Source organism: Antrostomus carolinensis, unplaced genomic scaffold (genome assembly GCF_000700745.2).
Source record: "Antrostomus carolinensis isolate BGI_N321 unplaced genomic scaffold, ASM70074v2 scaffold29472, whole genome shotgun sequence".
Classification (NCBI taxonomy): domain Eukaryota; kingdom Metazoa; phylum Chordata; class Aves; order Caprimulgiformes; family Caprimulgidae; genus Antrostomus; species Antrostomus carolinensis.
Window position 1 is genome coordinate 61,626 of NW_010302188.1, and position 26,226 is coordinate 87,851.

Here is a 26,226-nt window from a genome sequence, read left to right on the forward strand (position 1 = left end):
TCGAGCCTGGACGTGATTATCAGCAGCTTTTCACCTCAAATACTGAAAATCACCATTCAGTAGAGTGTTCTGGTGAACTCCAGAAACAAACATCCTGAATCTAACTGAGATGTTTCACCAGTATTAGCTGTCTGATAAATAAGCCATTGCAAACAGTCCCAGTCCTAACTATGACGTATTTGAAACTCCACACACATCAAAAATACAAGCATAAACAATGTCCATCTGTGGTCTCAAGATGAACCATAAGAAAAACAAATGACCCATGATTCACTGGTATCCCTTGCTGGATCATCCAGTCTGGCTTTCCCAAACAACTAGAGCCTGAGGCAGATAGAAGATTTGACTCTTTATATTCCTATAATTGCTGACATGGATTTGCAATAAGTCTGTTTACACTTCACAAACTGTTCTGATTCCTTAGACTTAGTCCATCAGGCTGGAATGTCAAGAAAAACAAGAGTGAACAGAAACAGCCCCACCTTCCTACTCAAGACTTAACCCATATGGCAGAAATTTATATTCCATTTCAACTAAGATATTTTGCTCTCAAGCAGGAACATAAATTTGAAAGCAAATCAAGAAACTGTTTTACAAGCAAATAAAAATAACCTGACCAAGACAGATCCCTATGTTAATACTTTTTGCTCTCTCTCTTTTTTTCCACTTTAATCAAATTCTTTCTAAATTTCTCCATTGTTTGTGCAAGATCTCATTTATTCTGCAAAGTCACAGCTCTTTGAAGCACTCTTCTTTGAAGAAAGGGCTTAGTTTTTGAACACTGCATAAAAAAACCCCAACAAAATAAATAGAAATGCTAGTAGAAAAATGAAATACTGCCCAAACACTCAAACAACATCTTCCTATCTTACCCATCATCTGTGGTGGCTCAGGTCCAGGTCTCAAAAGCAATTCAGCCATGAGACCCTACTGTTAAAAAGATGCCTTGCAAATCTGCACTTGGTAGAGAGAATCTGAGTTAAGCCCACAGACTCTATCCCTTAAGCAGGAACCCAGTGCTGCTTTGAAGAGCTTAAAACAGTAAAACAGGCTGATGGTTAAAACAAGCAACCTGACTGGGATACCAGGGCAGGAGGGACAGAACAAGAGTCAGACTATCCAGCCTAGAACCCTATTCACCCAGCCCACTGTCTCTCTTCTATGCGGCATATGTTAGCATATACACCACATGAGCTGACATTGAGAGAGATTAAATATTACATGGCTTGAAACCAAATAGATGTGAAAGAGTCAAGAATTAAACCTTCTTTTAAAGCACATCAAGCACAATGTTGCAAAGAAGTTCTTTGTCAGTGGAGCTGTCTGTGCCCACAGGGCAATGGGGGTAGGTTTAGCCCAATGACACCTTTTCAGAATATATGCAGTCATTTTAATAAATGCAGCTTCACTGATCACAGAGGCATTACCTATATGTTTAGGAAAGCTCTGGAAACACTTGCAGAGCAGTGGCATTCCACTGGGCACTACTCACTCTGTAAGCAGTCAGCGTTGAGCAAATCTTGGCACTTCTCATGGCACTTGACTCCACATTCTCCGCAGCGCATTCCCTGCCGTGCAATACCCCACAGCAGCCCCTCACATTCGTAGCAGTAGGTGGGAGTGGTGGCTGTCCACACTTCAAAGTTGTGGGGGGTTGTACAAGAGATGGGGTAAATTAAGGCTTGCAAGGTCTTCTTATAGACATGAGATTTCTGAAAGCCAAAAGCTCACATAAACCAATATCCAGGAAGGTGACTGAACTATTTTTGCTGGTTAACACATGAGTTTTAAGGGAAAAGGCATGAGCAGTGCAATAAATCTACGTATTTGAGGTGGCCAGATTTATCAAACTTTTACAAGCAGCAGCAGAGGACACCCTTCAAAAAACGTTTCTCCAGACATTTAAAAAAGCAGAGGAGATGGAAGAAAAAAAAGAATTAAGGTTTGTGGATGAGTGATATCTTGCATAAAGCAAATTTCACACAGTCCCCCATGGTACATAGCACGGAGGAAATGGTAAGTTACATTTTTCAAGGTCATATCGACACATTAAAAGTTATTTTTTTACATATTTGGTTTCTCTAAACAAATTATACAAGAAGCTTTGCATCTATATTTTTAGACATCTGTGAAGCTGGCTCTGCATTCCAGAGAGCCAAATTCCCTTAATTTGCTTACTGAAAGTTAACAGGAGCCAAGCAACCCTCCCACTTACCAGCTCTTCATCTTTGAGAGATGTTCTAGTGGCCATTGCTGAGGTAATTCCGGCTTTCCGGGACTGAACCAGTGACTAAGAAGAAAGAAAGTTTGTTATTCACCACCAATATTCAGAAAAGCACTGGCTCTACACACCCAGAGATGTGACCAAGGGGACTCTGTCATCCCAGACACCAAACCAGCAGTGTATTACATTCAAGTAGGTATCTTAAATGATAGCTCACATTTCAGAAGAGTCAAATGCACACTGAGAGGTCTCCAACTTGGTCCACCTGCCCACAACCAGTGTCACTCTGGTAATTTCATTTGTTTCTCTGGTAAGAATTTCCAATGAAACCCGGGTTCACATCTCCACTTCTATTTTCTGGTAGCAATGATAATTCTGCTATTGCCTAAGATTACTATGTGAGACTCACTCTTCTACATCTAACTTTATTCATAGGCAAAAGGAGATTATTTCATCAGTTTTACAACATACACAACACCCTCAAATGTGGCAGTGTATGGGTTACAAATAAACAGGTTAAAAAAATAACAGACTGGGTTGGGAGCACAGGTTTGAATGTGCTGCTGTATCACATTCATTGGCCATCACTGAATACAATGAACAGCATTTTCCCCTCAAAACTGCCTCCTTCACATCATGCTAGCACCAAGTTCTGTAGCCTTGGACAGCACAAGGCAGTGCCTTTGCAGCATCTCACACTGGCATACAAAGGACTTCTTCAGCAAGTCACTCCAGTTAGATGAAGGCAGAAATGGAAATTAAAGCTAGCAGTATCTGCTTTGGAATCATCAAACCCTATCAGAAACCTCTGTTTATACTCTGATTTATCCTGTTTGAAGATAGACTGAAAAAGTTCATTCCATCAGTGATGGAGCAGGACAGAGTGCTGTATACGCATGCACTGCAATACAGCAGGTTTAAAATAAAAAGCAGAAAAGTGGAGGGAAAGTAAGGTAAAATAATTTTTGTTTCTGGTGAAGATGTGGCACATAATCTTTAGCTCCACTTACCATGGCCTGCAGAGAGAGAGAATGAAAGCATACAAAGGAAGTAACACAAGTTAATGCCATTATTGCAAAGATTTAAGATACAAGCAGTTAGTAAGACACATATTAAGATTCCCATGCATAAGCTGGAAAGAGAATTACATGCATCTTTTCAAAGGATATGGAAACTTCAGTCTTTCAGCTGCTAAAGCATTTTTCCAAAGTACGAAATTGCTACGTGTACCAAAAACAGCCAACAGAAAACCATTTGTCCCACAAAAGCCTTATTTCACCATATCACACAAGCATATGAAACTTGTCCTCATTACTTGCTTGGTTCTTGTGCTTCCTCAGTGCAGAAGCCTACTGGCAATATTGCAAATTACTTGAAAAATACAAGCACATATGTTCATTTATCTATCCTCTGAAATTCCAACCTTCTGGTAAGCTGCCAAACTTCACATGGACATTGTAACTTTCCCCAAAGTATGTGATTTTTATGAAAACATTTAAAAATAATGCAAGTTTAAAAATAATCAAATATTCTGTGTAGAAAAAAAAACATGAAAAATACCTTAATTCTGCCAAATGAATGAAACTGTCTATGAAACCACAGCTCATTCTCACTGAGATTTTTACAAGCACAACTCCTAACCCCTTACTGTAAGAATTAATTTAACTAAACAGGAAACCTTCAACTCCTTGAAGTGACAATGAATGTTACCGTATGTCAAAAAGCAAAGCCACTTGCACCAATGACTGTGTGGCTGAAGAAAAATCTCTTACCAGATCACTGACAAGTGGAATAGGCTTTTTTTTCCGTAAATCAGGCATGCTATCGATGCCATAGAGACCACCTGCAGGCCTGGAAATTCAAGAGAAAAAAAAAAAAAAAAAAAAAATTAAAATCTCACCAGCAGTGACACACAGTAAATAGATGAGCAAAAAGCTTCCTTAAAACATCAAACCCTTGCTAATATCACATTCAATGAGAAAAGGAAGAATCAGTCCACGGCAAGCGCAACTTAATAATAAACCGAAGCTGTTAACACACTAAAAAAAAAAGGTCATTTTCCCATTCTCAGAGCTGAGGGTCTGAGCTAGCTCAGAGTAGGTTGGGCACGTGCTTGCAGAGCGCCCAGTGTTTCAGAGTCACTGCTGCCAGCGTTGTGGGTAAGGGCAGCCTAATCCCTGTCACTTCTATGGGGCACCGTTTTGTCAAAAATACTTACCTAGCTGCAGAACCAGAGCTCCATGGCAGTCATTCACATGCAGCTTACTCTGTGGTAACTGAGCCACAAGCCTCTGCTTTCAGAAGTACCTTTTGTTCCTTAGGAAGATCTCAGTTTATAGTTTACTATTGGTATTGAGCGTCATGGCAGGGAAGACTTCGGAAACACCCTGTCTCCAGTCTTTCTCCACCTACTTTCCTTCCATTTAATTAATTTCAGGTTGGGGCGTAGGGGGGATGCTTTACTGGAGGAAGTAAAATCAGCCAGAAGATTATACTTAAGGAAGTGTAAAGTTAATGCTAAAAGTGATTAAGTGTTTATCTTCCTCATGCACAAAAATCCAGACGTTCTTGCCCAATGTCAGTGGTTGGGAGGGAGCATGTCAAAGTGGATCAGCCCATGGGCAGGATGCTGCTACTCATAATCTGATTCTAGGCGAGAACATACTTAATCCTGGCCCCTGAGGTCCATATAATTATTAGAGGAAAAACTTCACATCTGAGGAGAAAGGGGATTTTATTTGGTGCTTAGCATTTCAAGCCATACAGACCTCTACACACAAGAGCTGCCACTCACTGATGGAGGTGGTGATGAAGCAAAAAGGACATTACTCCAGCAATTTGTGGAGTCTGCAGAAATAAAATGTGACAGCCTTCTTCCTTCTTGATGAGGCCGGCCTGAATAATTTGTATTTGGATCCTGCCATGCACTGCTAACACTGCACAGATGTATGCCTGTGCTTGAAGAAGGTCTGTTAATTCAACTTAAAGGACTCAAGTAAATAAACTGCATACATCTGCAAGATAATGCTTTTTGGTAAGGTTGGGAACTGGGCACACATTTCTCTGCTGTTGCCCCAAACTGGAAAAAAAGACCTGTGATGTGATTCCCTCCCTGCAATGAACACCCAGCTGCCAGCCAAAACCCACAGCCCCTCTCAGTGTCTCATTCAACTTCCCCATCTCCACACTGTTCTCTTACCTTGGTAACACTAAGAACATGTCTCCTGAGGACTTCTTCTTGGCTACAGAGACTGCAAACAAACCTTCTGCCTCCTGCCTATCCTTAGCCATTCATTTTGACCCCATACCATGCTGGCTTATACCTTTTTGCAGCTGCGTGATAAACTGACTCTCATTTTTAACCTGCGTATTTTGATTATTTGGGACAGCACAACCAGCTGAAACGCTTTAGGACACCACAACTACAGGAAAGAGCTGTGTGGTCAAACTTTTCTAACTGCAATAAAAGACACACATGGAGCTATCCTTTAAAACAGTCTAGGAAATCAAATTACCACTACAAATTTGCACATGACATGAAAACTGAGAGGCTGTTAAGTAACAAGAGGCAACATGCACCCCTCAGCAAGCAGGATCTACTCAAATCTCCTTTCAACACAGCCAAAAGTCAAAAAAACATCTAGGAAACAACAAATAATGACCAAACCCACATTATAGCAGCCCACACTCCAGGATGGACAAGGATATCACAGCACAGCCTAGCACAAGGATGTGTCAAAGATGGAAATGGTCTATTAGACACAGAACCCTGCCACAGCGCTGTAATGGTAAAACTGACATTTTTGGCAGAGCGTAGGAGGGTGACATGTCCACGCCATGGCTGAGTTGACAGCTGCTGCTGGCTGAACAAGCCTGGTAGGAAGGTGAGCAGTCACACGTAACTGCACAAAATGTGTCGGCTCTGCATGCGGCATGAGTCACATCGGCACCGCAGCACCGTGCACGGCTCTCTGCACTCCTACACGATGAACACAAACACTTGCAGTCAGCTGCGACAACTAGACTTCACGGCTGGGAACGGAAGACAAACTTAGACATGAGAAAGGTGGAGATTTACAGCAGTTAATTAGAACTGTTGTAATCTTTGGCCAAGAATAACAACAGTTTTTCAACACTGGAAATCCCTACAGTAAGGCTACATAGTGTTTCTACTAGAGGCTACCAACACTTCCAACAGAGCTCCAGAAAACTTATTGCCCAAATGACACTGCAATAATCCCTTCTGGCTTATTATACAAAAATCTAACCCACATCAAGAAATAAGAAATATCTCCATAAAGTGTTCAGATTGTCAGAACTAAGAACAGTCTCGCTGGGATCAAACCAGGAATTTCATCTGCTGCTCTGATGCTACGGACCTTTTCCAATACTAGTGATACTGTTTTGAAGTAAAACAGGTGTCATAGAAGACTACCCAGATGAGGTCAAGAATTCCAGCATTATTTAAATCACAATACATCTTATTGGTAAATTTTGGGTCAAAGATTTGTGTCAAATCACTTGAATCATGAAAGCATACACAAAATAGAAAGGGAGAGTCTGTAAGCTAAAAAGATGCAATGAAATGGTTCACAAGTGAAAGTCCAGAGTCAGTACTCCTGCAAAAAATCATTGGCATAGCTGGGAATTTACATTTCTTTTCTACACTATTTCCAATGATTTATTTTTTTTTCTAATTCAATTGAAACAAAACTGTGATACTCTTGACATTTCCCAGGAAAGAAAAACATTAAAACTGCATGTTTTAGAAATTCAGGATGAGCCTAAACAAGTCACTGTGCTTGACAAACGTGTCTAGTTACAACCTGGCTTGTTGCAAAATATTTATGACAGACTGAGGTTTATGACAGAACCGGTTGTAAGCCAGATTGACAGAGAACACGCATATTTGAAGGTGCATGTATTTACCACTGAAGAGAGGTATCCCAGTACCTAGACATTTATACACTCAGATGACCTGCTTTTAACTCGTTAATATTTTAAAAAATTAAAAAAAAATACAACAGAATTTTCAACAACAATTCTTAATTTTCAAAACTATTCAGCTTGTTGTGCTTTCAGCTACCTCAGTCTCCTTATTCAAGTACAATCTCTACTTTGCTTAATAAAATTACAGTGTTCGCACAGACTGAAAGTGCCTCAAATATGCACACTGTAGCTTTATATATAACAGGGTAACTTTCCTCTGCAATGCATGTAATATTTATAGCATTATTACGGAGTGCTGTATTGAGGAGTGAATAGCATTTCTGTATGGGAAGATGATTTGCACTAATAAATAAAATATATAGATATAAGATATGACACCCAGAGACTGATCCATAATGCCAATTGTACTTTCTTTGAATTTATCTCTCCAAAGCCAGTGACTTCAGACAGGGAGCTACTGTGGGATTATGCTGAAAGAGCAAATAGCTTGAAGCATATATTCATCTTTCAGTACAAGTTTTTTATCACACAGATGCTTCCATTAAGTCTTCAAAATTTAAGCAAGCAAGGATGGTTTGCAATGACAGAAGATTATTACTTCCTTCAAAGGACACCACTTCTCTAATCTTCATATGAAAGAAGAACTCCAACCTAAGTGCATTAACATATTTTGTGGCTAATAAACCACAATGTGGCTAACAGTGGAATTAAAGGTTCACCACCCACAACCACCTCTTCCAGAAATCCCTTGAATGTGGGGATACAGTGAATAAACCAGACTTCTGTCAAAACTACATTAGGCAGATTGTTTTGTTATATCTCACATAGAAAAGGAAAAAATTAGACCAGAGCAAACATTGCCTTGAATTCACAAAACACATTTTTAAGTATTTCAGGACTGTTATGTGTATTCACCTTTCAGGTCAGGAAATCATTTTGTGTGTGTGAACCAATAAACTCAGAACATCATCTCCTTGTCAAAGCAGGAGAACATGCTGTTTATAGTTAGAATACATCACTGTCTTCTGCTCCTGCTAATTGCCAGTCCTCCAGCAGCCTGCTCAGTGAAGTCCTGGCCTCCCTAGGAAAGCACAGGGTTGCTAGGCAGCTCCAGGCATCTGCAGGTGAGGAGGATGCTTTGCGGGAATACCAACATCACAGAACAATGACTCCAAATGCAGAAAGCCATATAATGAAGTCTCCGATTTAACTTTGCATTTTATTAGGGAAGCTTCCTTCAGCAGTATGAGAATTAACTTAATGCACGTAGCAAGTCAACCTCTTGCTGAGATTTCAGTGTAAATCTGCTGCTACATCAGCTCCTAATGAGTGCACCACCACCAAACCGTATCACTCCAATTGCGTACGAGGCACATAACCTAGCAGCTCACAAAATGTGTCATTGTCTTTTTTTTTTTTTTTTTTTTTTGGGGAGGGTTTGATTCTAGGGAAGCTACCATGCTGGCAACTGTTATGCAGAGTGTGATGCTGAAATTACACACAATCAGAATTCATCTGCTTCATTTGCTGAGAGTACTGTGTTGCGTAGAGAATGCACAGCCTGTCACTCTTACCTGGGCAAAAGAGGTAACATGATCACTGCTTTAAAAAAGGGAAATTACAACAACTTCCAGAGTTACTGCAATTTTAACTACCACAAGGACATAGAAATCATTGCAAAGACAGAAAACTTACCCAAAGCTACTTTTTTCTTCTAAGAGCAAAACACACAACAATCTTTCTGAGTTATTCTTCCAATTCCCTGGTGCCATCAGTGACTGACTCATGAAAAAGGATCTCATCCAGACCACTTTGTGGTGCTCAGTAAGGATTATTTAACACTGCTGCCATAAGTACTTGGCACCATCATGTTACAGATTATACATTGCAACTATAATCTTGGTCTTAGCCACAGACCTCTTGAAGAGCTGCGCAGCCCACCTCCAGCTATTTAAGAAGAAACTCTGAAATATAGCAGCAGCTTGGCCTTAACTGAGGCATGGCCACTTGGTTACTCCTGAAAACAGCCATTAAAAACATCAGAAGTGCTGCTTCTACTTAGGTTGAACTCCAGATCTCAAAGTACACTGTAATTATAAACATAGAGAAACAAGGTCTCAAAATACCACTTACCCTCCCTTGAGCCAGGGTGGTTTTGATGGATCAGCCTCATCTTGACCCTTAAATAGGGGAAGGGAAAAGAACAGTATGAAATTAGTTTCCAAAAACATCAGAAAAAATATTCAGATTATATTCTGAGGAAAGGATAACAGACCACACTGCATGCAGGCAAATGCATACAGAAACTTATTCAAGCACCTCCAATGACCAGCATGTCAGGACAAGTCCTACGGACACAGACAGGCTATGCAATACCATTGAACACTAGAGCCAGGACATGAAGAGCCTGTTCAGTACATCTCTTCTTTCAAAATGCAGTCTCAAAGACCAATTCTTTTTTTTTTTTTTCCAACCCAACAAAAGCATGAGTTATTGAAGAGCTCCTGTCACTCCAGGTCACCACTTACATGAACATGGTCATAATGAGGATAATAAAAATTAAAAGCACCTGTATGAAATGCACAAATGAGTGATCAACATGAAACTTTGTACAAACATTTACGAGCTTTGTTCATGCTCAAATGCAAAGACTTTTTAGCCCCCTAAGCAGAGAAGTTCCATTGCAGCTCCAGCCATTTATATTAATTTCCAACAGGTGTCAAACAAGGGCCATCACTTGCAAGATGACTGCAGGTGAACTGGGATCTCAAAGTATGATGGAGAACACCACAGGCTGCAATACGAGCATTCATATTAATGGATTCAACTCGTTCTTTTGTTCATATTAGGACTGTATTTATAGAGTGATGTTTTATTTCTTTGAAAATCTTCAGTGGACTGATTAGAACTGAGGAGTGTTTAAAAACTTGCAATGTACCTGGAAGAAACAGAAGGTTTGGGGTAAGGGGAAAATTGTTTACCTATAACTGGAAACCTCTTTGTTCCAGCTTACCGTTCATACATTCTCCTGCACTCCCTGAAAGAAAAGATGGCTTCAAACAGGAGTAAGCAAGACACAATGCTAACAGCTAATGCTCCAACCTCAGATAATCATGTCTGCCAAGAGTGTAAAGAGGCTGTAACCTGCACACAGTGGAAAACAAGGTATTTTCAGCCATGGGACCTGCAACCTGAGAATCATCACAAAGTAAAGGAGTATTGGTCAGGAAATAAGCTCCAGTTTTATGCAAGGTAAAAGGAAACAGCCCCAAAATAAAGATTCATTTATTTTGTCCTGTGCAAGATTAATTTATTTGGCATGAGCTGTGCAACCTTGGGTTTTTCACAGGTGACAGGTGAGGCCTGTGAAGAAGAGCAGAAAGAACGAAGGAAAACAAATTTCTATTTGAGATCTCAATTTGTAAAGCAGCAAAAGTCCATACTCTTTGCTAGTTAGTCCTACAACTTGAGAGCTAGGCAGATCTGAAGACTACATAATTTTTATTATTTTATTTTTAAACAGGCATGAAGAACATTACATTATCCATAACTGAATGGACACTCCAGCTTTTCTACATGATCACACAGGTCTGCAGAACAGGCAGGAGCCCAAACCCATGGTCCAGCACAAGTGCACATCCCCCACAGCCAGAGCAGCACACCAGGATCCAGGCTTCTGCAGGAAGGATCATGCTCTACACATCCCTGCTTCAAGTCGTGCTTCCAAAACCCCTCAGCTTGAAACCTGCATTTCCTCTGGAGGGATCTGAATCAAATGCTGGTCAAGAGAGTAGATTTAATGATGCAAATCCAACCAGATCGTCCAGAACACACAAGAGAGGACATCTCTACCTTTGCCTTTGAAGACATGGAAGAGCTGTGGCCAGAAAGCAATCTTAAAACAGAGCAATACTTTATAGCGGACCAAGCATAGCATGGGTCAGTTCAGCTGTACTGATTGATAGAAAACAACAAACACAAATGTAGCAACGTTTTCTGGTAAAGGGAATCCATGCAGTAGGTTTTTCAATCAGTTTATGTGAGAAACTAAGTATAAGCAGCCAATATTTGAGACATTAACAGATCACAAATAGTGCAGGCAATATTGCAGCCTGGAGACCACAAAAGCATCAAGAACTCTTTTCAGGGGAAGAAGATCCAGGGATAGTTGTTATCTAACTAAGCAATAACCATTTCCTATAGGCAGCCAAAAGTCAACAGAGAACACCTGGTAGTGTGGATGCAGGGAAGGGCAGAAAGCATGATCAGGAAACAAACCTCCATCATCTCCCAGATTTTGAGACAAGCCAAGTAAAAATTGCCAAGAGTCCAGATAAACTGTACTTCCATTAATTTATTTTAATTACTTTTGCCAAGCCTTTCAGAACATGCAAATAAAAAGAAAGCACGAGAAGAGGAAGAGCTTATCTAGGGTCAAGATTAAATATCATCTGGGTACAACAGCACAAAACAAAAGAAAGAGCTTTCAGTAAGTGACAATATTGATGCAGGGGCAAGGCAGGTGATGGCTGTGTGGAAACAGGGCTCATCACCTGCTGAAAGCAAAGTAAAGAGGTAATTTGCTGCAGGCAGTATTCTCCCTGAGAAAATGCCAAGAGAACCAGCATCTGACATCCATCAAACAAGGGCTGATGCCTTAAGACTGCAGAAGAGCCAAGGCAATACCCAGAGTTAAGGTGTGTGGGGGATGACAGAAAATGTGATCTAGAGTAGCGTAGGCTCATTATTGGCTTCAACAGCTTGAAAGACTTCAGAGCAAACACGAAGGAAAGAATTAATATTGAGGCAATCAGAAAACAGGAAAAATATATAGGGTAGACCAGTCTTTGAAAGCATTTTTTGTTTAACAAAGCAACCATTTTTCTTTAGACTGTAAAATGAATTATCAACTGAATTTTCATTTGAATAAGAAAAAACTTTAATGGAATGCCATGTGACGTTAATAAAGACGGATAAGCTGAGAAGGAGTAGGGAGCTTTAAGGTGGGTAAACAAGTAACTGTAACTGAGCCAGCCATGGACAACGCAGTAAGGAAGCTAGTGGGAGTAAGTAGGATCTGCTGATAAAATCTGCTGATGACGAACACCAGAGAATTATTGACACAGAACCCTGAAAGCCAATGGAAAGAACTGATGGCAGTGAAGATTGCAACAACAGAGGTTTAAACATGGTACAAATGGTAAGGTCAGAGACCCAAAGCCTGTTGTGAATTTGACTGCATCCAAGCACGTGACAAGAGATGACAAGTTCTAGTCATTACACTGGCCATGAGCCACTGTAACACAGTCATGTAAGGAAAGAACATCATCTATAGAGTGTGTCCACTGAAATGTCTCCATAGAAGTAAAAGTGTAAATACCACTGTACTGAGCTGGAAGGGGTCCTTCAGAAAGGCATATACAATCTTTTTATTCTATATCAAAGTAAAAAGAATTCACAAAATGGCAAAAGCAATATAAGAACTGCAGCTAAATATAAATGGAGGATGAAAATGGTCCGGTGTCTAACCATGACAGTTCTCAGGTGTCTAACCAAAGGCTACTACAGTTCTGTAGTAGCCTTTCAAAAGAAGAAGCAGACACCAAACCTAGCCAGTTTTAAAGAAGGAAATTGGCCAGTTTTACATGAGGTAATGGCACATTATCACACAGTGGCCTAGGACTGGCAAGTCACCAAGAAGTCCTCCACAGTTCCTTGTTGCAGTGACATATATATAGAAGAGCCAGAGGCTTCATTATCTACGAGTGTTGGCATGAGGGTTAACACAGTCCAGACACCTCTGGGAGTGCCAGTTAAACAAAGTAATACATAGTTTACGTCACTGTTGTGGGTAGGAACACTTCACATATTCCTCCTCATTTAAAGAAGGCAAATAGCAATGCTGTTTAGATGGATTTGCTGCACCTGGGGAGTTTCCCCACCCTCAGAAGGCAGCACTTGCACCAGGACGCAGGAAGGCTCCAGTAGCTGCTCTGGGTCTTGTCACCAGCCATGGATCTGCTCATGTTCAGCCCATGAGGACAGCCTGGCTTGCTTAGAGCCTAGGCAAGCAGAGGAAACAACAGGCAGATGAGAACAACACTGGAACAACTGTCAAGAGTTCTTAGCACTGTCCTTCCCAAAACAAATGGGAGGGCAAAGGGAAAGTAAATGCATTTAACAGTGAGACATCCACATGCTGCACATCACAGGAAGTGTTTTCTGGCTTATGCTTCACTTCTCTGCACAGCTGTCACTTGATCTCTCCTTGAAAGCAGACAGACTAGTCTGAATCTGATTTTTTTTTTTAATCTTCAGTAAGCACATAAAGCAGCACTGAAAAGGTGGGGAAGCAAACATGTAAACAAAACAGACTATCACATCTCTATTCATTTTCTTATTTCTGATGCTGATAGATGATGGTTTTACACCCACTGTCCAACAAATACCTTCACCTGGGGAAGCGCTTGTCACTCCTAGTAAGGCAGTATATTCACTCATAATAAAGCATGCTGCAATCAGTTGCTCAAAGGTCTTCTCCAAGTAATTAAAGTTTCTTATCAGCCAAGAAACATTTAGCAAAATAATTCCAGTGACAGAATAGCATAAATTTCATTCCCTGGACTAAATAAGTCAACAGATGTGATCGTTTAAGGCACAGTGTTCAGTCACAGGAAAGGCAATGTTTAAAGGAGTTAAAAAGGAAACTAACAGGAGTTTTGCTTACTCAGAAAAAGCAGCAACTAGACTTACAAGTAATTTGAGAAGTTATTTAACCAACCTGCAATTTGTAAATTTCACAATTTATCTCATACACAAGAAGAAGTTTCAATGGAGAAAACAAACAGTTATGTACTCCTGTAGAAGAGAAAGTCCATAAAATGGACAGAGAGGCATAAAAAAAATAACTCACTAAGTCTGGAACAGCACAAGAAAAAGAAAGAACATCCCCAGATCTGTTAGCCCTCTCCATATAAATCAATCTCTCTACATAAAAGGCTTTTTAACAATGTAAATTTCCATCACATTTAAGTACAGTGACTAGCACATTATCCTCTTAGATTAAAAAACAGATGTAAAACACAGAAAGCTGCTTTATTTAAACAGATAAAAAAATTAATAATGACTTTTTATTTGTTTTGAAAATCATCCTAACTTGTTTTCAAATACCACGCTTCATTATTAAACCTCAAAGACCTCAATTTAGCTATAGATTAATCTGAATCAGGCTAAAACAAGGAGCAACTGTTTCACTGTCTAAATTTAACTTCTGGTCATGCCTAATTAGACCATTTCTTCAGGAGTGTTAGCAGAATCAGACTGAACTAAATCATCCCAATTAAAATAGTCAGTCTTGTGGTTCAATGTCTTCATTGACTCAAGTATGCTACGTTTTACATGGAATCCAAAGCTGCAACAAGCCAAGGGATTATTCTAAATACACTTCATTCTGCAACAGCGTCGATTTAAATAATGACTGAAGAGCCCCAAAGGAAGCTCCTTCCACCTGATACATCCTCCAGGATCAGTTTTCCAGCTGCCAGATGAGCAGCTTAAAGGATGCTGCAATGTTTTTGCACTGAAGCCAGAAAAGGACAAAATTTGACACCAATATTTGACACCAGTTATCTCTGCATTCCTGGAAAAGTATTAATGGACAGACATTTACCAGTAAGAATGAAACAAAACTGCTGCTATATTGAGCTAACAAAGCTCAGAAATGCAAATTCATCAAACTCAAAGGATAAGATCTCCACAAAGGTCCAAAAGCCATGCAATGCCAAGCCTACTCCAGGAAGCTGATTTAGCCTGATTCATACAACTAAGGGAGAGGTAGAAACACAGGAGTCACTGAATCCACATAGCATAGATTCGAGAAAATATGAAAGTTGAGAATCCAATAGGCAGAAATTTCTCTATATGAGTACAGTTGCAAACTATGTTACACAGCAGCCAACCAAAACATTCTGTGGATCCTCTTAGGAGGAAAGAGTTACCTGTTGCCCACAGGTTGATAAGCAGAGGCAAGCGGTCCATGAGTGGAGAAGCAATAGCTGTAGGCATTAAGTAAAAAATCCTACCTTTCCCATGGGGCACATGGCCCTGCTCAAAGCAAAGTGCAGCCTGTAGCTAGCTAAAAAGGCACGGGATCTGCAGCAGTCACCTCCCAGCATCCATAGTCTTGTTTAGTATCAGTACTATAGCCCACAGTGGTACTTTTTACTCTAATTGCTATAAGTGTACAAACCAGATAGAGATGGAATGAAATAATACAGCTGAGGAAAAATGAGTAAATACTTGGTTTAAACAAGATTCATAAGGAGGAAGACTGGAAAAGACAAGATAAACAAATTGTGCTCTACTACTGCGATGCCTGTGCACATCACACACACCCCACAGAGCACCAAAGGGAGATCACTCCAAGTACTTGTGTTTTCCTCTTTGTACAAAGTAACATGCACTGAACAGACTCTTAACTCATAACACAGTGTTAACAATTCCTCTGACAACCACAACATGCTAAACTGAATCTCAGCGCCTCAGCGGGAGCAATCAGCTACATGAAGACAAGGCATGCACACACAGGAGTTTCCAAAAGAGATGCTGGTTACAAGAAACAACATGTACAACCTGGAGCTCTCCTCTACCTCCTTCTGTGAAGAAAAAAAAAGAGAAGAAGGAGAGGAACAAAAGTTAATAGACCACATTTCTGCCATGAGCTCTGTAAAATGATTTCAGAAAGTGGGGTAAACATTTGCCACAAGTTGATAAAATATTTGTGCAGTGGAGAGTTTTCCATGTGCTTCCTGGGATATACACCAGTTAATTAATCTCTACCAATTAATCTCAAGTTAAACTAATCAAATTTCATCCATAACTGCACACGCACTAGAACATATGCTTTTGAGAGCTGATTTTTAGAGTTACAGTTGCTGTTTTATAAACTCAGTAATTTTAAGTAATCTTAATACAGAATTAGAGCTGTTATTGACCACACAGGAAAGAGAACCTGTATTTAATAGAGAGGAACAGATTTGTTCCCCCTTTCACCCAGACTGTATCCACTGCCTGCATCTGAACCATCCCCCTTCTTTCCCTCCTCGCCCCCTGTACATCTTGCCCATTACGAGGAAACTGATAGCTCCCACGGAACACATTTTGCTTTTGCAAATACCATAATGCAGAGAGATATTTTCTGGTTTTATAAATCTAGGCAATACTCCTCTGAGGGGAAAAAAAACAAAACAAAACAAAAAACCCCAGAAGCCTCCTACACAAAAATTCATGTTTATGGATAGGTAATTTCAAGGCTAGTAAAGTTATATGAGAGTCATACTCAAAACTTCCCGTACAGACATGATATTTTTTAAGTTTTCTAATCAGATAATTCTGAATCTACATAGAAGAATCATATTACTCATTTGTGTATGAAAGATGGAGGAAAAGGAATATCTTCATGGCAACAAGGGCCACTCAAATTGGTTTAAAAGCTAAAATAGTTTTCAAAGTTACTGTCTATATGGGTGTAATTATACACATGCAATCACTAAGACAGGAAAATAGAGAAGCTATTTTAACTCAGTCACTAAGGAGAAGTCAAATTACTTCAGCAAATGAAATGCTGGATTGTAGCTAAAATAAAAACCCTAGTTTCTACCTTAAGACATTCCCACATGGATCTTGAGCAGGGAGAAAAGCCGCCAGACCACCCCACAAGCCTCTCCTTCGTGAGCTAATGGAGGAGAAAAAGCAAGCGGCAGGACGCTGCTGTCTTCTGCCGAACAGCCGGTGCCACAGTAGTGCCATGTTTTAGCAGTCAGCTTGGCACAGACCTGCCAACTTGGAGAGGCTGAAGAAACTTGGGGTCCATCCCAGACTCAGATGGGAACATGCATGTTTGAGCACAGACACTTCTGACTGTTCCCCTCTAAAGTGATTTTCTATACCATCATCCTGCCTGTCCCTTTCTATTAAGCAAAACCTTCTCACCTAGGAAGCCCCAAATTGACTTCAATTCTCCTGGTTTTCTACTTCTTTTTGCACAGTCACCTCCAAAACCTTCAAGCCCAAGCCTAATCTCTCCTGACTTGGTCCCTGGGGTTGTTTCCATGTGTCCCAGACAGATCCAGACTCCTCTCATTCTTGGATTTTTAATCTCCTGTGTATTTGAACCAGATGCCTTCCTGATGTCTCCAGTGAAGTCTCTCAGCACAGAAGATGCAGAAGGTCTTGACTCATGTGCCCTCTTAGGTCTGCCTTGGCTCAGAGTCATGCCAAGCAGGGAAAACCCTGCTTTAGCCCCCAGCTGGAAAACACTGCAGACAGATGGAGTCTCTGGCAGCACAACAGCTCAACTGTAGCGAGCTACCAGTCAGCATATGCGAACTACACATTTTTCAAAAGCTTATTCACTTTGCTCATTGGGGGTTGATTTTCCACAGAAAAATCCTTGACACAGACTAGCACTGCCAAATTTTAAGGCCTGAGGGCACTAGAGCTTCTCAAATACAGGTCAAACTTATTTTTATACAAACACAAAGCAATATATCTTGTATTAGACTCATTTTGGGGAGAAAAAAAAATACTATTTTGGCTTAAATTCCATACATGTCTGATTTCTGAGCCATTTTAGTTTAAAGCTGCTAGGGACAGTTCCAGGTCAAATATAAAGTTTGGCAAAGCTCTGAGCAACTGCAGACAAAGATTTTAAATCTTCTGATTATGCCATATTACAGTAGGTGTGCTCACAGCATCGTCAACAGTGACTAATTTGGTTAAACCCCTATCACAGAATTCTTTCACCATTCCACTTTTGAGCAGTCAATGTACACCTACAAAATTCACTACTATTTCAGGGCTTTTTAAAAACATACACAAAGTCAAACTATATTTAACTTCACTATTTTTTTTTTCCTTTTTCTCAAATTAAGGCTTTAAAAGCTTTGTCAGATTTTCAGGGATTTATTTTTCCTCTTTTAACTTCAAATTAAACACAACAATTATTTACATGCATCTGCCAAGTTCTAAATTGCTCCAGTAATTTGCATCTGTGTACAACTATAAATAATTTAAACCTTTATGCCAGTGCATCATCTCTGATTCACCAAAATACACAGATTTACCAACACCTTCAAAGTTATCATCCGTACCTTTGCTGCAGACTGCTGACAAACACATTTAATAAAATGCCTTGAACTGAACTTTCAAGCAGACACGAATAATACAGTGGTTCAGGCTCAGAACCAAAAAGCCAGCAGGGAGAACTGGGTTTTCAGTGGACTTGACCCAGGAACTTAAAAGCCTATTAAGAACTATTTTTTAGAGTAAGACATAAACACTCATCTGCAGCTGGGAAAAAAACCAAACCAACAACCTTTCATTGCGTTCTGAGTATGATGCTTTTTCCAAAGGAAGAAAATAAAAGCTTGGCTCAAACATATTTTGAGTATAGCAAAGCAGCACGTAAAACTGTTGCTTCACTTTCTCAGAAAACAGATGCCAAAACAACACTATTTCAAACAAATGAGAATATGATTAATTTTCCCCTGCTCTACAGCCGTTGGCAATACTGTCATCCCCTTCTCTTGCTCTGGCTACTGACAAGTGGCCATTCACCCACTGTCCCCTTGCCCATCCTGTTTTGATTACATCCCTCAACTTCCACTCCTGACAGGCCTGCTCTTGCCATTCCAGCTTCTCTGCCTTGTCCCGACGGTCTGAGCTGCTTTGCTTCAGGGTTTCTTCCAAGTTCACTCCCATATCTCATCCCTTACCCAGTGTTTTCCACTACCCCTGACTCCTTTAGACTCCTCCCGTCTCTCAGAGCACATTTCCTACATCATTATTTCATCCTATATTTATTGTTGTAACTTCAGTTGTCCTATCTACCATATAGATACACCTTCCCGCAAGTGTTATACAACCATCAACTCTCTGTCACATCACTAAATGATGTCCAGGAGAAACGAACCATGGATGCTCAGGAGTGCCGGTCCACACTGGTGGCAGATCTAAGGCACCAAAGTCCATCTGTGGTCTTCCTCCTCCTTGCTCTTTTGGCTACTTCTCATCTTGTGAACATGCCTGTACTGTTGAAACTCTGCTGAGATAAGCAGCCTCCTCTTACCTTCAGAAATGGATTATTTCAATAATTTTGCTGCACTGTGGCAAATGCTAATCCAAGCCACTGTGTTCCCTTGGGTCCTAAAATTAGGATGTATGTTCAGGATTTGAGCACTATGCAAACGCTACCAAAAAAAAAGAAAAAAACCCCACAAAAAACAGAAAATAAAAATAGATTCCTGAATTTTAAAAAAAAAAACCTGTTTCATCTGTACTATCTATACTTTAGTAATCTAAACATTCCCTTGAAACAAAACATCTATAACTGTGCCAAGCCTGCTAACAAGTCCTAGTCTTTAAAAACCTATCCACTCATTAAAAACCTATTGTTTGAATCAAGTCTACACTAAGGACCTTGTACAAAATAAGAAAGCAAAGAGCTGATTACAAGCTTTATGATCTGCATAACTGAGAAGGTGACTGGTACCAAAGTCAAATACAGATTGACAGATTGTTTTTTTCACAGCAAAAGCACAGTCACTGGAAAAGACACTTGGAGTGAGACAACTCTTTCAATGGGAAAAAGAGCACTCTGATTATTCTGACTAGTTTTCATGGTCACAAGAAGAAAAGTGAACAAAATATTTGATACAGGGAAGCTTACAATAAAGACCTGATGATTTCAAGCTGCAGTACCAGTATCTACCACTCTTTAAACAGTTAAGCCTCTTCCCTTAACTGTGTAGTGATCTGGACAGAGATGACACAGAAAGTCGCTCCACCACTGTATCAGCTCACATCTGCTGTGGTCAAACACTTTGTTATCTGTGCTAGCAAATAAGGGATGTACCTCCACAGAAATGGAAAATTTCTCATCTCTTGGGCAAGTTATGGAAACAATACCAAAACATGGATCTCAACTTTTTTTTTTTTTTTAATGTTTATTTTTAGATGTCTATACTAGGATAACACCTAGAAGCGATTGAACACTGAGAACTCCCACTTTGTGATGGAGGCACTTGAAGTCTGGATCCACTCAACTCCCAAAACTGCAAATCTGGTTACTTGTAGCTCAAACACACATTTTTTTTATCACGTCTTAACTATTATATTTAACAAGGAATCAAGTCACGAATTATGATGAAAAGTCATAACACCTGCTATTTTGAAGATGCACTGCAAATCTCCCTATCTTGAGAGAAAGAGAAAGAGGGGGGGGAGGAGGGAGAGGAAGAAGAGAGAGATTAAGCTTTCTAACTTGCATTTTGGTGTGTTACACAATAAATTTTAGGGTTTTTTGGACATTACTGTTGTACAACATATGGACTTGCCTTCATAACTATTTGCTCACAACTTCTAATAAACTCTTCACCCACAGAGTGAGATGTTGGCTACTGGCTGCACAAATTTAACACCTCCTTAAAAACATTTTTTTTTGTTTACCTGAATTTGTCTCCTCAGCAGAAATCCAGTTTCCCTCCTGCGCTAATTCTTTTAAGAGTCTCCTACGCATTTGTCTCTTTTCCCTCAGCACATTTTTGAAATTGTTGATGCATTTGTTCAAATAGATGGTCTCTGCGCACACTTTGTCGAGGCTCATGGGTCTGCACTCCTTTGTTTGTTCAGGTAGAGAGTTCACATCTCCTCCAAGCTCCTCAGGAGGTGAGCGCTGCCCAGCAGGGATTTCACAGTCCGATGATGGCATCAAACTGGAAACAGGAGGTTCATATGGAACAGAAGAGATACTGGAAGGAACAAACCGCATTTGAGTGGACGCTTCACTGTTGACAGTTGCATTTGCCTGGCTCTCAGAGGACTGACTGGGAGGGGTTTCTGCAAAGTTGTCAGAGCTGCCACACATACCTGAACTGGTCAGCATCAGCGTATTGTCATCATCCATCTGTAAGCCACTATCATTTTCTAAAAGGATGTCAGAATCACTTGTCTCCAGTTTGTGAAAAACCACCTGCAGGGCAGACCTGAAGTGATGAATAGCTTTTCCAAGCTTATTAGTGTAAAACTTCATGTCTACAAGATCAATGTTATCCCGGGAATGGTCAAGGAAGTACTGGGAATTTTCCAGGACATCTCTAAAGACCTGATCAGTTGGATCTTGATCATTCAGGTCCATTTGGATCATATCTTTCAAGCTGTCACTACTATCAGCCATTTCATCTGTTGTACGATCATAGCTAATGGTTGTCACCCCACTAGAAACATCTTCTCTTTGAACATCAACTTTGTCCACACTAGCAAATTTGCATGGGGTATCACAGTCTGTTTCAATTTCTTCTGTGGTTATCCCCTCATCTTTATCTATTAGGGAAGAACCATTCTCAGTGATGCTTTCAGAGTCAAGCCTGTGCTCACTACCATTGCTTGAAGCACACATCTGGCTTGCATAGCCCAAAGAGTCAGATGAGCAGCTGTAACTACCATCACTTGATTTGGCCAAACCGGTCACCTGCGGATTTTGTAGAGGTTCATGAAGGACTTGCTGAATGTCACTGTCATCTGCAGGCTGCTCACTGCAGCTTATCGTCTGTGCTTCCTTCGCAGTTTCAGGTATCAAGTTGTTTTTCTTAGTCAAGGTTGACTTCTGTACAGAATCAAGTTTCTCCTCTACACACTGTGTTTTCTTACTCGTGCTTTTACACTTAACCTGGCATGAGTCCATTCGAAACTGCCCAACTGCATCAGTTCTTTGAGCTGCATCGGGATTCACTGAGTTGCGATGATTTTTCTTGAAGCCAGACTGCGAAGAGACTGAATCTGTTTTGCGGCCCCTCTGGCCATTCTGTTGCTTCTGCTCTTCACTGGTAGCAATTCGAACCCCTGAGCTTTGCAGAAGGATAGACTTCTGTAAAATAAAGTCTCTCTGTTCACAATTGACAAGTTTCACAACTGCTGGTCTTGGCATTAAGGGCTTGCCTGTACCAGTATCTGATCTATAAGCATCTTTTATATACTTACTGCACTGGATGCCATTGAAACAGTGATATTCAGACAAGAAGCTGCAGATAAGCTCTACTGTGTTTTCATTGTCTTTTTCCGGGATGCCATAAAAATATAATATTGGTTCTTCCTTGTGTACCTCCCTAGCTGGCTCTAGAGCATGTGTGCCCTGGGTTTTGCTAGTGGAACCACCTTGCAGGCCTTCTATCTCACTCAAAACCGTATCCACGCAGCTGGAGACTTCATCCACAGAGCCTTTTATCAAGGTGAGGTGTTGCCGGAGCTCTGCAATCTCTGTCTGGATGCGACTTATTCCCTGGAGCTCTTTAACAATGTAATCAACCACATCAGCTGAGCGATCTCTTGATTGCCGTCTACGACTCTTGTATGCAGTGGGCTTTTCCTGGGGAAAGCATCCTTGCCTTTCAGCTACCTCCCTCCAGCTCATGGTAATGCTCAGTGAAGAAAGGTCCTGCCCCTCAGACGCTCTGCCCTTTCTTTCAGAAGAGGTCTGCATTGTACCATCAGAAGAATTTCCCTGCAAATCCTTCTTGTTCTGTTGAACTGAGCATGGTATTTTTACATAGCCATCCCAGTTCAGTTCCACCTCACCAACACACACTTCACTCACTCCCTTGGAATCACATCCTCCATCCTGATGGAAGTCCCCTCCAGCAGTGGAAAATTCAGTGCTCACAGAGCTCCTCTTTATTCCACAAACAAACATGTCTGTTTCAATCTCCACCGGGGAGAGCTGGCAGTGATGCGCGTGGTTTGGATTCTCATCTACCTGGCCTTGAAGAAGCCTCTTCATTTTCTCCCGCAGAAACAAATGGAGTTTTTGCTTCCTGAACTGCTTCCTGCCCCACAGTTTTACAAGAGGTTGTCTGTGCAGAAGCGTAATTTCATTTTCTTGCCTTTTCAATCTACTTCTAGCAAACATCATCAGCAGCTGCACCTGTGTTTCTCATAGTGCTACAAGCTGCATACGCACACATCAATCACTTTCCAACGCACAACTCACATCCAGTTTTTATTCTGTCACGAAGCAGCTACTGAAAGAGGGGAAAAAACATTACAGTTTGGTTCAGATAGAAATAGCCAAAGTAACTTAAGCAGCAGAATAAAAAAAAAAAACAAACCACAGCATCCACATAAAAGCAGACAGAAAGAGGATGTGCTATTTAAAGTGTACAGACATCATCTTGGTTTTGGCCACCTCCCCAGATCAGGTCCTTCTTTGTCAAAATAAGTGTTCCTTTCTCCCTCTTCTATCCAAGAAAGTTAAAAAAAAAAAAAAAAAAAAAGGTAAAAAAAAATAAAATAAAAATGAAAAAAGAGCAATTCCATGGCCATTCCCTTTTTCTATCCGGTTTGCGAATTACTCAAATTACTCTAAACTAAGCTCTTGGCAATGGTGCACTGTGTGATTCAATTACCCCTCTGAATATAGAATTTTGACGATTATTAGGTATTTTATCCCTGCACATTTTCTTTCCTTTCAAGTCCACAATCTTCATCCTTTCCTGCTTCAAACCAAAGCAGAAGTCAAGTTTAACTTGGCACAGTACCAGCTATCCCACAAGAATTGCACAAAGTGATGTAAAGTGGCAGAAAGACTGGATGACAGATTTTAAGTGTAAAACCTTTTTGCTATTTTAGTAGTTTTAACTTAATATTTTGCTACCGAACACTAAAAAAACCCAAAAAGCTCAAAGCTTACAAGCTCCCAAGCTAACCTGCAGTTAAATATGCCACACTCAGCATATGCATGAACAGGCTGAGCTGACAGCATGAAGATTCTGCACGTCACTTCTACTCCAACCCTCAAGATTTTGCACTGGATCATTTTCCCAATTTAAATCCCCTCTGTAAAGAGCAAAATAAATTTTAAAAAATAAAAGTTAACTACTTAAAACTGCCATGTGTTTTCACTGTTGTACTTACTAAGCAACATACAACCAGCTTTTTCCTCTAGAGAGTAAGGTAGACAGAGACCCATATAGAGGTCCTACTGGAGCCAAGGTGAATGGAGGGCACCAGTGTCTGATGATTCCATTTGGACTTGTTGCTGAAGCACATATTCTTTCTCACATTCTTGTTTGATTTAAGATCTGTAGTACCTGCCTTTCATTTTTATGACTACCTAGTTCTAAAAAATGTATTTTTTTTTAAGCTCCAAAATGCACAAACACAATCATCATAAGCTAGTTTCAGCCCAAGTTAATTTTGCCAAGTGCATCCAGCTTTGAGCAGGAAGGTTTACTGCCACGCTGAAAGGAATAGAACCAGGGTTTCTAAAGTTTTGGTTTAGCTGTTTTGAAACCAACCTGTTACAATTCATACCAGAATGTTTTCTGCTGCTCTGCTTGCACCTTCTTTGAGATCTGTTAACCTTGGCTCTCCTACCATGGTCTTGGCAAACCTGAAGGTCACATATTGTCCCAGCAGCACCCCCTAGAGAATGCTGGACCAACTGCTGAGCCCAAATATTTCATGTTCTCATGCTAAGCAGAGGACCAAACAATACAATAGGTCTGTTTGTGCTGGACTGAGGCCCTGACCTAAGGCCAAACAAACTCACTCCGGTCACTTTCACTGCCCAAGGGCCAGCTCCAGAGCTCACAGAAGCTTTCACCCAGCCCCTCTTTCAGACATCAACTGTTTCCATTTTCAAAGCATTAACTCAAGGTTTCTACTGATCCCAAGCTGCTGCAGTGCAGAAACCCTTCCTAGCACATCCTCCAGCTCCACCTGACAGCCATGTATGCTACTGCCAGCATTTTTCTGTTAATAAGCATTTTCATCCTGGTGAATATTTTGTTTTCATTTTTGTTATTTCACTTTGGGGGCAGTGAAAGAGACAGCGGGTTTTGATCTGGAGGAAGTAGCGTTTCTAAATACCAATCTCTACAATCAGAGCTAATTAGAACTTTATAACAGAGGCTCCATCTGTGCTTCAGGTTTAAGACCCATCATCCAGCATCTCAGTTGAACTTCCATACCAAAAGCAATACCTACCTTTTTGTAGGCTAAACAAATTCCCTATTAGATTGATTGTCAGCTTCTGAAAGAAAATAAGTTTTAATTTTACAGCATTTTTAGATTATTAGTCCATAAAGATCAGGTTTTCTATTTAATGTCTTTCTTGCCTAACTACTCCCTCATGGAACAGGGTTGACTTAAGAAATATTTGCTCAGGCTCTCTTCTTCCATCACTTACACAGTTTACCTTTCACTTGAGCAGCTAACTGGTGTTTAACACCAGAAAAACACTTTTGTATCAATATTAAGAAGTGAACCTTCAGAGAGCAAGCACCTGAATTCAATGGCAGTCAGGAAGAGCTGTACAGTTGTGGCTCTCTACACATGCTGCTTGAGGGTAGCACACAGAGATCAAGTATGTCCCAGCATATCGAACCCCAAGCACACGAGCTTGTGCAAGGATGCCCTCAGAAAGCTCAATGTTCATCATGCTTCCTTCTGCACACAGCTTTCAAGGCACCAGAGAGGCATAATGATCATTTTAGTTTAAAAAAAATAAATCAGTTCACTGGAGTTTGCTCTCATTTCCTTTGTCTGCTGCAGTACTCAACAGCAGCACTTTGTTAGAGAGAAAGCTTTTTGCTCCTGAACGCTTACTTGCAGGACTGCAGCCATTCCAAAGTAGGTAGCTCAGTGTAAACATTACAATGCTGTCATTTTTATCTTTCTATATAGATAAAACACTTTATATATAGTTTGAGGTGTATATATAGACTTACATAGGTATATATACATTTACAGAAATACTTATTTCATTAGAGATTTTTTTTTCTTTAAATCTGTGATTTCAAATACCAGCAATACCTTTCCATCTTGCCCCAAAAGGGACAGAAATTGTTTCCTCCCAGGCTGGGAACAAGGTCAGAGCAGAACATGAGGACAGCAGCTCTGGCTCAGAGGGAAGCCTCTCTACCTCTCCCTACAGCAGGTGGAAGTGAAAAGAAATCTCAATTTCCATCAAAGAGCAGAACTGCCCACTTACAGGAATG

General features: G+C 40.5%; 1 protein-coding gene across 1 annotated transcript in view; it reads right to left on the reverse strand.

Annotated features, from left to right (window-relative positions):
- The window catches only part of LOC104521661 (protein unc-13 homolog B), a gene marked incomplete at its 3' end in the record, with an annotated part of 82,721 nt that extends 59,583 nt beyond the window's left edge, over positions 1-23,138 (reverse strand). Inside the window, exons 1-7 of the mRNA XM_029083957.1 lie at positions 20,681-23,138; positions 15,803-15,828; positions 9,308-9,354; positions 3,997-4,075; positions 3,235-3,240; positions 2,216-2,290; positions 1,493-1,712 (exon numbers count right to left, since the gene is read on the reverse strand). Of these exons, the coding sequence (XP_028939790.1) occupies positions 1,493-1,712; positions 2,216-2,290; positions 3,235-3,240; positions 3,997-4,075; positions 9,308-9,354; positions 15,803-15,828; positions 20,681-23,138 (2,911 nt within the window). The remainder of the gene's footprint in view (positions 1-1,492; positions 1,713-2,215; positions 2,291-3,234; positions 3,241-3,996; positions 4,076-9,307; positions 9,355-15,802; positions 15,829-20,680) is intronic.
- Between the last annotated feature and the right edge of the window lie 3,088 nt (positions 23,139-26,226).